This window comes from Geotrypetes seraphini, chromosome 1 (assembly GCF_902459505.1).
Source record: "Geotrypetes seraphini chromosome 1, aGeoSer1.1, whole genome shotgun sequence".
In the NCBI taxonomy this organism is placed as follows: Eukaryota; Metazoa; Chordata; class Amphibia; order Gymnophiona; family Dermophiidae; genus Geotrypetes; species Geotrypetes seraphini.
The window spans coordinates 47,129,273-47,145,841 of NC_047084.1; the positions used below are offsets into that span (position 1 = coordinate 47,129,273).

Consider the following 16,569-nt stretch of genomic DNA (forward strand, 5'->3'; position numbering starts at 1 on the left):
GGTCAGTAAACACGGGGAGAGTGTGCGTGGGTCTTTACTTTGTCCCTGCAGTGGTTATCTGGTCTAACTCACAACGTATAAGTTTTGCATAGGAAGTCTTGTCAAACATTTGATTATCCCTGCAGGACGTCTAAGTCTAGGTCTGCCCATATCCCGCTCCTTTCAGCTCTGGGCGCACAGCGGGATTCAGAGGCCTAAAAAGTGTCTGGATACAACTAAAAAGCTGTTTTGTTTATTGGCACTTGGATGACCTGTCTTTTAGGACAACCAAGTGCTGACTTGGGCAGGTTTTTAGACGTGTTTAAGTTTCGATTATGAGCCCCTTAACATTCTTTTTCTTAGCCCCTAAGCTCTGGAATGAGCTGCAGTTTTAAAAAGGCCCTGAAATCTGTTTTTCTTTGAACAAGCATTTGCCTGACTTCATTGAGTGCTTTTAAATGTATTTATTCATTCATTCATTCAATTTTCTATATTGTTCACCCCAGAGAGCCCATAAGGGTTTACATTAATTTATTCAGGTATTAAAGCATTTTTCCCTACCTGTCCTGGCAGACTCACAATCTATTGAATGTACCTGGGGCAATAGAGGGATTAAGTGATTTGCCCAGGGTCACAAGGATAAGCATGGATAAAGGGGAAGGATCTTGTATACCATTTTTTCTGTGTGGTTTACATAGTCAAAAAGGTTTACATCTTTTAGACAGGTGCGTGTACTTATTTTATACCTGGGACAATGAAATGTTTAAGTGACTTGCCCAGAGTCACAAGGAACTGCAGTGGGAATGGAACTCACATCTTCAGGGTCTCTAACCCCTTCTAATGGGCAAAGTATCAAAATGTGGCTGAAACAGCAGATTGGTGCAGAAATACACTTATACACCCAGATATAGGACAGCAGCTAAACTGATCTGTGTGTAACTGCAAAGAGGGTGTTTTCATGGGAAGTAGAGAATGACACGGTGACTAAATTCATCACCGTTCCCGTCCCCGCGGATAACCATGGTAAACCATCTTCATGTCATTCTTTAAGGATAGAGGGAAGAATCAGAATATGAATGGCCACAACCACTGACCCGCAAGCTTTGCTTTGAAGAATGCTGGTGTAGAAGGACTGAGGTTGAAATAGACACTAGAAAATGACATGGGATTATTTCCCGCGGTTATCCGCGGGGACGGGAATGGTGATGAATTTTGTCACCGTGTCATTCTCTAAATTGGGAAGGACATGGGCGGGTTATGGGTGTTCTGGAAAATTGTACACAGTATTATACAATACTGCAGATATGCATCAGGATCTACACTTGATTATAGTTGGTGTAAATCCTCACGCCAAATTTGGGCGCAGAATTTGGTAATCAGTGTTACTCTATGTTTGGGTACCATTTATTTAATCTTTGTGGCTGCAAAATATCCAGGCAAAATATTCATCAGAAAGACAGTAGTGTCAAATGTAAACATAAAGAAGTCCGTTTAAACAAATACGTTTTTTGTTTGACAGGCTGATTACTTAATGTAAATTTGAGAGCCACGTTTAATTAAACCATTTCACTTCTTACAGCTTTACAGTCTTTTCTGTATGAATTATTTCATATGCAGAACCTGTGGTAAAATGAATAATGTCTCTCCAAGCACCACCAAATAATCCATTATGAGCTCCATCAAGTCTTAACAGCTATCTGTGAAACCCGGGTATCAATAACCAGAAGTGCTAATTTGTTCTGAGGGTGGCAGTCTCTGTGTGAGTGCTAGCAGCTGTCTTTGGATATCCACATCATGTCTTAAGCACTACAGCAGGGGTAGGGAACTCCGGTCCTTGAGAGCCGTATTCCAGTCAGGTTTTCAGGATTTCCTCAATGAATATGCATGAGATCTATTTGCATGCACTGCTTTCAATGCATATTCATTGGGGAAATCCTGAAAACCCGACTGGAATACGGCTCTCGAGGACCGGAGTTCCCTACCCCTGCACTAAGGATGACATAGTTATCCAGAACCCCTCTGAGCCCTGAATAGAACCAGCAGCAGCTAACCAGCTGAAGTTGCAACTAATTATCTGGTTAGATCTCACAAGTTTTGTGCACTTATATTTAGGACAGCCATTTGTGCAGTGGCTATATCTAGGACAGCCATTAGTGCAGTGGAATTACCTGCACACATTTAGCCAGTTGCTGCTGAATATCACAGTAAATATCTTTAATTTTATAAACATTTCCCATGTGTAAAAACTTGGCTTTATAAAATTACCCCATTGGGTGCACACAGACATGTATAAGTGGAAACCAAGATTACACATACTTTTTTATGACCCAGGAGTAGATGTGTTTTGTTTTCTGCCCCTAGTATTTTATAAAGGCACGCAGGCACTTATGTGTCTTTATAGAACTGGCTTCCCCCATAAAGCTTGCATGTGTAGAAATGGTATGTATGTATATTCATTCAGAATTATGTGTTGCAAACTATTTTCTAAGAGACGGTGGGAATATGTGGATACATAGACCATTATGCAGAGTGGTCTACTGCTAGAAAAGGGGCCTGTTCTGAATGGGAAATGGGTATCTGCTGGGAAAGAGATAAAAGGAGCTGCTTACCATGTATTTTATAATGCATAAATGCCACTGTATCTCAAAAAAATTGGTGCACACGTTTACCTGCTATTAATGATACCTAAACCTGAAACAACTGGTCTCTTAGGAATTCTATACCCCCCCCCCCCCCTCTGATATTCAGAGGGATTTAGCCAGCCAGGAACAGTTCACGCCTGGCTAAGTCCTGTTTGGCTATGTTGCTGACCAGCCCAGTGACTGGCTATGCCGTGCAACATAGCCAGTCACCACTAATTTTCAACAGCTGGCTGGCTAAGGCATGTGGCCAGATAAACCTGACTAAAAGGCCAGCCTGTCTTTAGCTGTTTAGTCTTAGCCAGCCAGCCTATGAAATTTGGCTTGGCCGGATAGGTGCGATCCACCAAACTTTGCCCTGGATATTCGATGCTGGGGCCAGATACAACCCTGGCTTTGAATATCCGGGATCACCAACAGCGTTCCCGCTAAGCTGCGCTGGGGTGCGCTGGCGCTCAAAATATTACCTCGCAGCGCACAAGTTTCTCGTCACAGCGCACACAGTGTAGAGCACAGTTCTTCAACCGCCGGTCCGCAAACAAAATCTTGCCGGTCCGCGAAGGATTCGGTCCCTGCCGCAACGAAAGGCCGGCGTCAGCTGACTTGCAACTTCCTGTTGTAGTCGCTGTGCCGGGACTCCTGCCTTCGCCGGGACTCCTGCCTTCCACCGCGTTTGCCTCCTGCCTTGTCTCCGCACCTCCAGACCAGCAGCGGCAGCTGTGTATGCTTTTAACTTCGGCACAGAGCTGCCCCTAATCAATAGTTTAGCGCGGTTTCATAAGGCAGCCTCGGGGCCTTTGCTAGGCCGGCCCACATCGCATCATCGAAGCGGGCCGGCTATCAAAGGCCCCGAGGCTGCCTCATGAAACCGCGCTAAACTATTGATTAGGGGCAGCTCTGTGCCGAAGTTAAAAGCATACAGAGCTGCCGCTGCTGGTCTGAACTCTTGGGCCGCTGAAGGAGGGCAAAAAGCAGCTGTCCTGGAGGTTTCCCTTCCTCTCGCCTTTACAGGTTCCTTTTTTCCACCTTTTTTTTTTTCCTTCAAACGGCAACGGGCCCCAGCATCGACATCAATCAAGTAAGTTCCACTGTCAATCAAGCGGTTCTGCTCGGCCAAAGCTTCCCCTGTGACATGAGCCACCCTCAGGGGAAAGAAAGCGACCCACAAAGGGGAGGGGAAGGGGGGCAGATGATGGAAGTTGGGGGGGGGAGAGAGAGAGAGAGAGAGAAGGGGCAGATGATGGAATGGAGGAGATGAGAGAGAGAGAGAGAGAAGGGGACAGATGATGGAAGTGAGAAGAAGGGAGAGAGAGCAGAAGGCAGATGGATGTCAGTTGAGAAGGGAGAGCAGATGCTGAATGGAAGTGGGGAAAGAACACATACTGGATGGAAGGAGGAGATAAATAAAGGGGGAAGAAAATAGTAAGATAATGGAGGGGTGAGGGAAAGGGGTGACAAGCTGTGTGTAGACACAGTGAAAAGAGGGAAATGGGACTAAATAGTAAGAAAGAATTTAATTTAGATGGAGGCAGAAAATAGAGAAGGAAGACCAGAGAAGAAAAGGGAAGAGAGAGCAGAGAATGATCAGATCTGAGTGGAGGAAATGAGAAGAGAGATATGCTAAAAACCACAGGGGGGAGGGAAGGATAGAGATGCCAGACCATGAGGGGAACAGAAGGAAGATGATGGATGCTAGACCAAATTGGGGGGTGGGGGGGGGCAGGAGGAGAGATGGCAGGGAAAGACAGACAGTGAATGGAAGGGGCAGATGCTGGACTGAAGAGACAGAGAAGGTTATCATGCTGCTGTACCGGGCCATGGTACGCCCTCACCTGGAGTACTGCGTCCAGCACTGGTACTTTAAGAAGGACACGGTACTACTCGAAAGGATCCAGAGAAGAGCAACTAAAATGGTTAAGGGGCTGGAGGAGTTGCCGTACAGCGAAAGATTAGAGAAACTGGGCCTCTTCTCCCTTGAGCAGAGGAGATTGAGAGGGGACATGATAGAAACATTCAAGGTACTGAAGGGAATAGACTTAGTAGCTAAGGCAGGGAGAACGAGAGGGCACTCTCTAAAGTTGAAAGGGGATAGATTCCATACAAACGTAAGGAAGTTCTGTGGTAGAAAGCAACATATTTATTTGGCTCATAACTTGCTGGCGCCCGATATTTTTAGCTCACAGTGAAAAAAGTTTGCTCACAACACCCGCCCGCTTAGAGGGAACAATATCGCAGGAAGTAGCCAGGCTGCCTCCTGCAGACTAAATATCAGACCCTATGTTTTCCTTTTTATACTTTTGTTTTCTGCCTCCTCTCACTCTCCTTTTCCCTCTACTAATCCTTGTTTGCCCTCTTATCGGCCCTCTGCCCCCTCTTTCTTTTCATTCTGTCTCTTCTAGGGCCATCTGATTTTTTTTTTTTTGTCATCCCATTTGCCACTGTCTCCTTGTATTTGCTGGTTCTTTTCCTGTATGTAGGTAAGAAACAAAAAGAGATATCTAGTTGGCAAGACAAGTATGCAGGAGACACTCCTGTGCACTCCAAGCTTGTTGTAGTTCTGGAGGAGAATGGAGTGAGGAAAGGAAACCATTCCCCAAAGCAAGAAGGAACATAGCATAGCTTAAAACACAGAAATTTGGTATCTTCTATTTAGCCATCCATAATTCTGCAGTCATGATTTGAGTGTATGTTCTTTTGTGGACTTATTTATTCGTATCAACCACGAGATTTTTAAGATTCCTGAGGCAGGCCATCTTGGCCGAAACATGTACATGTCAAGTCATTGAGTTACTTTTGGATAAATAAAAGGACATTTTTGCAATACAGTTGAGTTCACCAGTCTGTATAGGACATTTCCACTTCTTGTCTTGCAATTTTGTGTTTGTGGATTTGACTCTCCTGTTTTATACTAGATAATTGAAAAGCACCATTAAAATGTAATTTAAATTATTTTTTTAAAGATAATCAGCTTGATATCAGAAAGTAGGCATGGCTAGAGGCAGATTCTGGGCGTGGTTTGACTTAAGTGCACTCATTTAGGCCAAGAAAACCCAGGCATAAATGGGAGTGAACCTAAGGTTTTAATGTCTACTAGTCACTGCTAGGCGTGATTCTATAAATGGCATCTAGCGGATGAATGAGAGTTGCTAGGCACCGTGTATAGAATCGGGGTCTAAATGCTTTGCTTCCAGTGTTATATCTGTGGGCCACTTAGCGCGTGCTAATGTCTGTTAACACACACTAAATTTTAGTTAAAGGAACTCTTAGCCAACTAAGCTGTTTTTAAGAATTGCTGATATATTTTGCAACACGTCGAGAAAATCCCAGTGTTTACGTATTAAAAAAGGTTTTTGTAGTGCCAGCTGCAGATGAAAAAGTCCTTTGTTAACCCTCTGCCTGCTGGGTTCCTTTCAGACTCGGAACTTGCCTTGATGTACAATGATTCATCAGTGCTGGAGAATCATCACTTAGCTGTGGGATTCAAATTGCTACAGGAGGAGAACTGTGACATTTTCCAGAATTTGACCAAAAAGCAGAGACAATCACTGAGGAAAATGGTCATTGACATTGTGAGTATTACCACATTACTTTTGCAGCATTTATTTTTATCATTTTCCTAGTCACATATAACAATATTGCCAAAACAGAAAGTCATGCATGCCTAGTCCCCAAGCTCAATGTGTTCACAGTACATGCTTCAGAACAGATATAAATGTGTACATCAGTGTCTGCACACTGGAGCTGGGTTTGAATATAGGGTTAACAGATGTCTGGGAAATCCCGGACATGTCCTCTTTTTAGAGGACTGTCTGGACTTTCCAAAACTCAGCGTTTGTCTGGGTTTTGGGGAGCCTCTACAAGCTCTGGCCATGTCTGGAGGGCTTCTGAACATGTGTGGATGACGTCACGCATCCACGCATGCTCCGAGCCCTCCAGACACAGCCGGAGCTCGTAGAAAAGAGAGGAGGCTTTCTGGAGGCGGGGCTGGAGGGTGGAATGGGGTGGGGCTGGAGGCAGAACAGGACCAGGTCATGTAGTCAGGGTTTTCTTTTTTTTAATATGGTAACCCTATGAATACATATTTTATAAATGCTCATAGGTTCTTATGTTGTCTTTATGATGTAATCTTCAAGTAGACATCTCATTAGACTTTTCACATGGTCCATAAGTCACATGGCTTACTAACTCAAAAACCACACTAGAATCTGCCTTTCCAGATTCCTCCCTGTTCCCTGTCTTACTGCTGGCCTTACTGTTGTATTCTGCCTTGCAGCAGATCAGGCCAATGGAGCCATGGCATGTATTTCTGCTGGCCCAAGCACCCTGTTGTGTTCCTGGGAAGGATACCTGTACTGTTCAAAATATAAAAATAGCAGAAGTAAATTTCAAAAACTGATATATTTCAATCATTACACTATAGGTTAACAAATACAAATAAAACAAAATTTGGGCAATATAAGTAGTAGTAATAATGATACCATTTAATTTGACTAAGTACATTTTTCAATCTGCCCCCTCTCTTTTCCCCCTCTATCCAGCGTCTGCTCCTTTCTCTACCCTATTCCATCCAGTGTCTCCACCCTCTCACTCTCCCCCTTTCATCCAGTGCTTGCCTCCCCCCTCTCTCTCTCTATCCTCCCTTCCATCCAATGCCTGATCTTCTCTCTTCTCCTTCCATCCAGTGCCTGATCCCTCTCTCCCTCCCCTTCCATGCAGAGCCTGACCCTCTTTACTTCTCCCCTTCCATCTAGTACTTGACCTTCTTTCTTGGACTCTTCCATCCAGCATCTGCCCCCTTTCCTCCCTTCCATTCAGTGTCTGCTTCTTCTCTACTTCTATCCAGCATCTGCCCTTCTCTCTCTTTCTCTCTTCCATCCAGCGTCTATCCCTCACTCTCTTCCCTTTCCTTCCAGCATCTGTTCCTCTCTCTCTCCCCCTTCCTTCCAGTGTCTATCCCTCTCTCTCTCTCCCCTTTCCTTCCAGCGTCTGTTCCTCTCTCTCTCCCCCTTCCTTCTAGTGTCTATCCTTCTCTCTCTCTCCCCTTTCCCTCCAGCATCTGTTCCTCTCTCTCTCCCCCTTCCTTCCAGTGTCTATCCCTCGCTCTCTCTCCCCCCTTCCTTCCAGCGTCTGTCCTTCTCTCTCTCCAGATGCTGACCAGGAAGGGTGGGAAGGGAGGCAACTCACAGCAGATTTTTTACTGTGGGGACAAAGCCATTCACCACTCCATGGGGTGGTGAATAGTTGATTTTTTCCCCATTCTTTCGGGTTACCTACAGCTAACTGCAGGTAACAGTCACCATGTCATTCTCTACCCAGGACCCAAGATAGACTAGACAATATAAAAACCCAAAAGATTACATCACCCTTTCCACCCAGCACCTGACCCCCTCTTTCCCCTTTCCATCCAGCACCTGGACCTTCTCTCTCCTCCTTCCCATCCATTGCCTGACCTCCCTCCATCTCCCTTCCTTTCAGTGTGTCTCTCCCCTCTCTCCATTGATGTCAAAACAAAGATAAAGGAATCGCAGGGCTGCTCTAATTATCTTCATGGCTGCCAATCCTGCCTCCTTCTGACATCACTTTCAGTTCTGGGGCAAATCCAGCAGCCGTGAAGATGAATAGAGTGGCCCAGGACACCTTTATCTTTATTTTGGCACTGTTGAAACAGCAGAACCGGTAGCAGAGTGTGAGAAATTTTTGGGCATGCCATAGCATCCGTGGCTTCTCCCCATTCCAGCGCCCATAGCTGTAAGCATAGTGAGACCCATAGTCTTATGGTTGGGTGCTTACAGATATCCCTGGGTCCATGCATATGTTTGAGGTTTTATACTGAATGTTCAAAGTTCTGATCTAATATCCAAGCCTACAATTGTTATAGAGTGTTTACCAGAACTGTTTTGTTGCACTGCTGTTTTGTAGTAAAGTGATTGTTTCTATTTGTAAACTGTGATGTATGTATTTTCATTATATATGTTATTAAGTTCCTCGCCTTGGATAAAGTTGGGCTATAACTAAATTTCCAATTTAATGTACATATTCTCCATGTGATCTGCTGCACTGGAATCTTGCAAAATTCTGCTTAGAACTGGCCGTTCTCTGATCAGGTTGCCTTCTTCCCTCTCAAGGTGCTTGCAACAGACATGTCTAAACATATGAACTTACTGGCTGATTTGAAGACTATGGTCGAGACAAAGAAAGTGACAAGCTCAGGTGTTCTCCTTCTGGACAACTATTCAGACAGAATTCAGGTGAGAAACGGTGTGGTTGATTTCCTTCCCCCCCCCCATGTTAATTTACTTTGAGTTTCTATTTGCAAGATGAATGTGCATGTAATATTTAGACCTAGATTCCAAGGCCCTCAGTGATAATTTGTGGTGCCCTAATGTTAATTCCCAAGCTTCATGTTAAACAGAGATTTAGAGGCATGGTTATCGATGTGAGCCACAGTTAAGATGTGTTATTTTACCACCAACTTGAGCTATTTTAGCACAAATCTCATTTTATGCATTGAGACCTAGTTATTTATAATTGGGGATGAATAATAAAATAGTTAAACTATCAAAAAGACCACAAAACTAGTGAAAATGTATGTAAACCACAGCAAATCTCAGATACTCAAAAAAGGTTTACAATATTACCGTATTTTCATGCATATAATGCGCGCGTTATAAACGATTTTACAAACCGAGTATAACCATGCGCGTTATATGTGTGAGCGCGTTATACAAATTTTTTTTTCAGTGCGATCCGGCATCCCCCCTGCGAACCGGCATCCTCCCCCCTGCTCGCGTCACCCCCCCTCTCCCGCGATCCTACATCCCCCCCAGCACCGCAAAGACATCGGTCGCTTACCCGATTGGGCACCAGCACCAATGCACAGGACAAGCCAGTCCAGTGCCCGAAGATCCTCCCTCGTTGGGCTGGGCTGGGCTGGGCTGGGCGAGGGAGATCCTCCCTCTTCCTTGTGCCGGGCTGGACTGGGCTTTGAGCATTTGCGCATGCTCAAAGCCCAGTCCAGCCCGGCACAAGGAAGAGGGAGGATCTCCCTCGCACCGCCCAGCCCAGCCCAACAAGGGAGGATCTTCGGGCACTGGCACTGGCACGTCCTGTGCATTGGTGCTGGTACTGGTGCCCAATCAGGTAAGCGACCGATGTCTTTGCGGTGCTGGGGGGGATGTAGGATCGCGGGGGAGGGGGGGTGACGCGAGCGGGGGGGGAGGATGCTGGTTCGCAGGCCAGAAGAGGGAGTGGCGGGAGGAGGTTATAGCAGCATGCGCGGTATACGCGTGTTCGTGCTATATAAAAAAATTTTTACACAAATGGTTTGGACCCCCGCGCTATACGCGTATGCGTGTTATACACGTATGCGCATTATATGCGTGAAAACACGGTACAGAAAGTGCTAAATTGAAGGAAAAAGGATCTCAGAAATCCACGGCAAAGATCATTACAATCTCAATTGGCTAACTTGTGGTTGGAGCTTTCGGTCATCGATCCTTAAAAAGCCTTCAAAGAAACTCAATTACATGCACAAACTAACAATCTTATCGCATGCATAAGTGACATGGCATTGAGCAGGTAAGAGCCATGTCATCGCAGATTGCGCATTAAACTACCGACATTCATCTTGAAAAAGCCCAATGTGTAGGGTGAAACAGGTCCTGTCAGAAAATTTGACATAGAAAGCTATCCTATCTACATACTTAGGGCTCCTTTTACGAAGCCGAGTTAGCAGTTTAATGCATGTAATAGTGCTAATTTGCCAGCTGCGCTAGCCGCTACCACCTCCTCTTGAGCAGGCGGTAGTTTTTTGGCTAGCGCGGGGGTTAGTGTGCGATAAAAAGTTGCGTGCGATAAATTTTGTAAAAGGAGCCCTTAGTAAAACAAGTTGATGGTTGACACTAAAGAAGAGTATAAGTGTTGTGTCAAGCGCTAGGCACTTCCTTACGATTTTTTGAAAAACAATTTACTCAATGTTGTAATTTTTCTCGCAATTTACTAGTTGTGTTTACAAGATGACTTTACTATAAATCAATTGTTTATCAAAAAATACAAAGAAATATAAATGATTAAAAAACAGTTCGTTATAACACTAACCCTATGGGGCAAAAAAGTACAAAAATTAAAAAAGATAAAAGAGAATTTTTGCATGAGATAAGATTGTTAGTTTGTGCATGCAATTGAGTTCCTTTGAAGGTTTTTTAAAGATCAATGAACGAAACCCCCATCCACAGGTTAGCCATTTGAGATTGTAATGATCTTTGGCATGGATTTTTGAGATCCTTTTTCCTTCAATTTAACACTTTATGTAATATTATAAACCTTTTTTTCAGTATCTGAATAGTAAAATAGCACATCATAATGGTAGCTGATGTTGATAACTTTCTTCCTTAGTTTTGAATCGTGTTCCAGGGGAGACTGGCCAAATTCAAACAAATTTAGTTGAGTTTTATCATTTAACAAACCCTTTCAGGAATATAATTCCAAAACAAGTTGAAGCTGAAAATAGCCTCTGTCGATTGTGATCTTCGGTGTCCAGATATCAGCCCAAATCCAGACCTTCAGGTTTATAATGTAATTATTAGGACGTCTTAAGTCCATTTTGGACCTAAGTCGCTAGTTGCCCAAAGTCAGAAATGTCCAAAGTCCATTCTCGAAAGATACATTAAAAAAAAAATTGGGGGGAGGAGAATCGTCTACTTGTACTTCTGTTTGATTGTCCAGACTGCTAAGTCGTCTATCTTTATACCACATTCTCGTCCAAAAATTTGTCCAAGTCAAAAATGCCTAGAACAAGACCTTTTGGACATGGGAGAGGCCAGCAAAGTGATTGACTGGCCACCCAGACGTGGCAACAGAGTAATGGGGCACTGCTACGAACTTCACAAAAAGGGTGCAAAATACACATCTCACCACAACTTCCTTATAAGTCATGGTGAGCCCCCCCAAAACCTACTATAGCCACCTGTCTACCACCCCAGCAGCCCTTATGGCTGCAGGTGCCACCTATATGGCAGTACAATAGGGTTTTGGTGGGTACATATGTTTCACCATGAATGCAGTGGTATGAGTAGCTTATGGGCCTGGGTCCTCCTCTCTATGGTTCACTAGCCCACCCCCCAAACTACATAGGCCATGTCTGTGCAGTTCTACTAGGCTTTTCTATGTTAGGTGCTGATGTTCTGCAGGCAGGTATGCACGTTTTTATTCTGATTTTTATGGCAGGGAGGGGGGATCATTGAAAACTGGGGGAGTGTGTGGGGGTCTTTACTTTGTCCCTGCTTGTCACTTTGGATACCTTTGGCATTTAGACCTGTTTTTAGATCACCTAAGTCACTATGTATAAGTTCCATCTAGGCAGTCTCGTTAAACTTTCGATTATACTTGCAGTACGACTAAGTCTAGGTCAGTCCACATTCCGCCTACCTCCCGCACTAACCACACTTTCAAAACTGCCCCTTTTCACTCTGGGCGTACAGCAGCACTGAAAAGGCCTAAGATGTTTTTAGATACGTCTAAAACCTGTTTCGATTATCAATACTTGGACAACCTGTCTTTTTGATCATCCAAGTACTGATTTAGGCGGGTTTTTAGACGTATTTATTTTTTGATTATGAGCCCCATTTTGTTTTCTAGCTTAAATTTCTGCATTATTCCACACTTCTATGTTTCTGTTTTTCTGGGGTAAAGAAAAAAGGAAAGGGTTTACCCTACAAAATAAAACCCAGTATAAAGTCTGTCACATTTCTCGTGTCTCTATGATGAACTGAGGAAGATGCGTTTGCTGGGGCTCTTAGAACAACACACTTGGGGCAGCAGGAATGGCCTATGAGAATCTACAGGTAGGCAGCAGTGGTGGCAAGTGGGCACAGGCAGGTGGATGATCTCAGAGACTGGTGGGAAAAGGAGAGAGGAAGAAGGAAGAGTGACTTCTTTGAGAGGGGGAAGGAGGACAAGAGAGAGATGCAAACAGGAGCTCTGACAGCACCTAGGTTAGCATAAAGATAGTGGGGATAAAGCAGATAAATTAGTCAAGATAACTCCGTCATGGGCAGAAACAAGATGATTGATCCATAGGGACTGGCATTAAGGCAGGAGCAGGAAGTAGGGAAGAGAGGCAAATAGGGGTGGTAGTGGAGATACAGAGGCTGATGAATGAAAGAGGTGCGAGAAAGGTTGGTTGGATGAAGAAAAGATGGGAAAGAGGGAATGAGAAAGGCAGAGAGACAGATTAGTGGGGCCTAGAGAGGAAAGAAACTGCTATAAAGGAGAAAGAAAGTGGAAGGTGAAAGAAGAGAACAGAGACTGGGATGGAGGAAAGCTAGGTAGTGGGGGAGCAGAGCTGGTGAGGAATAAGAGAGAGAGAAAGAGACAGAGGCTAGTGCAAGATGTGTAGAGTCACTCTCTAAAAAAATCCCTATATGAATATATATAAAAAACAAAATATTCAGTAATAATGAATAATAGCGCTCAGTCACATTAACACTGGCAACAGTGAATCAAATAAGGTGGTGTTAGATACATCATAGCACTCCCTTCCTGCCTCCTATAATATATAAAGCAAGTCTCTTAAAATCCTGCTTGGAGAGAATTAGCAAGAATGATGATGTTTGAATTTTTGAATTTTGAACTGTTTGAGTTCAGACACTGAGTTTCACTTTTCGGTGAGCTCCGACAACAGAATCAGCTGCTTATGACGCTAGCGCTACCCTCTCGAAGCTTGCACTCCTATTGAATTATACAGACAAGATCTTAACAAGATAAGTGCTTTCTTTTTTGATTTTTAAGCGACTGCTTTATATATTATAGGCGGCAGGAAGGGAGTGCCATGATCTATCTAACACCTTATTTGATTCACTGTTGCCAGTGCTAATTGGTGTTAATGAGAATGAGCACTATTATTCATTATTGTGTACTGAATATTTTGGTTTTTATATATTTTCATATAGGGATTATTTTAGTGAGTACTTTTTGATATTGTTTGAAATCCTTTTGAGGGTTGTCTCCTATTTTTGTGGTGGAATAGAGTCACTATCTGCCATCCTGTCACTGTACTGAACTGTCTAAGAAAACAAAGAACGGGATCTCAAAGCGTGCAAAGCATGCAAACAAAAAGAAGCACGATGGCCTGAAGAACAGGGACCAGAATATTCTCTATTCGGATGAGTCGACATGGCCTGTGTTTAGGCAGAAACCCACGTTAGGGGTTTGTAAAACAATTTGTCTCTTCAGTACATCCAGCCTATCAAGGATAGCAAAGTCTCATAGAATAGAATATCCCAATTCTTGAAAAGTACTTGCATGTGCTAAATACGCTGAAATCCTCTCCAATTGTTAAACATGTGAGTATCTTTCAAGAACTGGGATATTCGGGTCATCTGAATAAAGAATATTCTGGTCCCTGTTCTTCGTGCCATTGTGCTTATAAGTAAAAGAAAGTAAGTCTGGGGGTGGGGGAGACACCATGAACAATCGAAGTCACGAGTGCCGAACCCACAAATATTGAGGGGTAAGTGTCATTTCATTGACTGTCCTCTGGTTTTTTTATAATTTTTTTTACAAAAAGGATGAAAAATGTCAACTCATTCTTACTTATTCTACACCACTCAGGTTCTGTAGACCTCAATCTTATCTCTCCTCAGCAGTACCTTTTCCAAGCTGAAGAGACCCAACCTCTTAAGTCGTTCTAATGCTTAACATTTTTATTGACACTAATATGTGAAACAGACTGGTCCATAAACGACCAAGAATCCAAAATTGAGCAAAACATATTTTCCCTGTGCACATTTAATAGCTCCATAGTGGAGCTGTTTTATGAGTCCTGGCTGATGCACAGAACTCCTACAGCACAGGAGAATACCATAGGGAACAGTGCCAAAAAATTACTTCCCAGGGTTCAACACTAATAGCATGCAAATAATATGCGCACTGTTAGTGATGAACATTGGGAAATTGTTTTTCAGTAAGGAGAAGGAACGTGCCTGGCTCTTATGCACAAGAGCTGGGTGTAAGCAAGGCTCCTGTGTTCATGTCAGGGAGCCAGGAAGAGGACAGTCCCATCATGCACTTCAACTTACACCTACCCTCTTCAGCCGTGCAGTCGTGAATCATCTCCCAGCAAGGTTCGGTTCATTCCCACTAACATCTCATCTCCTCAAATGTATTGATGAGGGACTGTAACAAGCCCTTAAAGCTGCGGCCTTTAAAATACACGTGTATAAGCTGCGGCTTCAGCTGCAGCCGTTAAAACACCTCTATCCTAATGTCAGCTCCAAGCTGGCATTAGGTTTCCTGCGGTAGGGCAGAGTTTTTTAAGAGCACTATTTCTGAGCATTGGGAGGTAATGTCTGAGTAGCTTGATTGACTTCATTTGTACGCTATTTGCACTGACTTTCTTGTCCACGCTGTTCCTTGTACTCATGCCTAACACTGGCACTTGTTGCCTCTAGTGCCGGTGTTAGGTTCTGAACATCGGTTATGCAGACAGAGGTGCTTTCTCTCTCTATCACATTCCTCTGTTACATTCATTTGCATTCATTTTTCAGTTGTTTCATGTGGAAGAAAAAATGCAGCTGGGGTTGAGATTTCAGTTTTGTCTGTAATAATCTCTGTTTAGCCATAAAAACAGAAATGCCAGAGCAAACTAGACTCCACGCATCCAAAGTGTGATTATCTGTGACTATTAATGCAAGTGTGAGAAATATCCAGACACATTGTGATGACTTTCAGTGTGGAATAAACCTTACACTCTGAGCCTCTTGGAGTGTTGATTTCACAGTCAGTCAATGTGCAAATGAAGACCATGAACCTTCTCTCTGTGGTGTAATAGCACAGCAGGTGCTCAGCCAGTCGTGTGTCTTCATGTTTATTTTAGGTTCTGCAGAACATGGTGCATTGTGCAGATCTGAGCAACCCAACCAAGCCCCTCCAGCTGTACCGCCAGTGGACCGACAGGATAATGGAGGAGTTCTTCAGGCAAGGGGACCGGGAAAGGGAGCGAGGCATGGAGATCAGCCCCATGTGTGATAAGCACAATGCATCCGTTGAAAAGTCACAGGTAAGAAGCTACTGGAAGCGAAACAGCTCATGGCAAACTAGGTCAATAAACTGTGCTTCACCAGGGCAGACAACAGTTTTAGTGAGGGGAGGGTGAAGAGGGAGTGTCCCTTTACATTTTGTTTGCAGGATTTTGTAGTTGCACTGTATTTTCACACACATAAATTGTACAGGATCAAGAAAAGTGTGGAATAACTTGTAAGTTTCATAGTAACATAGTAACATAGTAGATGACGGCAGATAAAGACCCGAATGGTCCATCCAGTCTGCCCAACCTGATTCAATTTAAATTTTTTTTTTTTTTTTCCTTCTTAGCTATTTCTGGGCGAGAATCCAAAGCTCTACCCGGTACTGTGCCTGAGTTCCAACTGCCAAAATCTCCGTCAAGACCCACTCCAGCCCATCTACACCCTCCCAGCCATTGAAGCCCTCCCCAGCCCATCCTCCACCAAACGGCCATACACAGACACAGACCGTGCAAGTCTGCCCAGTTACTGGCCTAGTTCAATATTTAATATTATTTTCTGATTCTAAATCCTCTGTGTTCATCCCACGCTTCTTTGAACTCAGTCACAGTTTTACTCTCCACCACCTCTCTCGGGAGCGCATTCCAGGCATCCACCACCCTCTCCGTAAAGTAGAATTTCCTAACATTGCCCCTGAATCTACCACCCCTCAACCTCAAATTATGTCCTCTGGTTTTACCATTTTCCTTTCTCTGGAAAAGATTTTGTTCTACGTTAATACCCTTTAAGTATTTGAACGTCTGAATCATATCTCCCCTGTCTCTCCTTTCCTCTAGGGTATACATATTCAGGTCTTCCAGTCTCTCCTCATACGTCTTCTGGCGCAAGCCTCCTATCATTTTCGTCGCCCTCCTCTGGACCGCCTCAAG

The 16,569-nt window shown here is 43.9% G+C and overlaps 1 protein-coding gene across 5 annotated transcripts in view; it reads left to right on the forward strand.

Moving 5' to 3' along the window:
• Positions 1-16,569, forward strand: part of LOC117354005 (cAMP-specific 3',5'-cyclic phosphodiesterase 4D) — a 1,294,824-nt gene that overhangs the window by 1,273,935 nt on the left and 4,320 nt on the right. For all 5 annotated transcript variants that reach the window (XM_033930716.1, XM_033930743.1, XM_033930726.1 and 2 more), the window contains 3 exons: positions 6,033-6,187; positions 8,744-8,866; positions 15,493-15,675. In XM_033930716.1, coding sequence (XP_033786607.1) covers positions 6,033-6,187; positions 8,744-8,866; positions 15,493-15,675 — 461 coding nt within the window. The remainder of the gene's footprint in view (positions 1-6,032; positions 6,188-8,743; positions 8,867-15,492; positions 15,676-16,569) is intronic.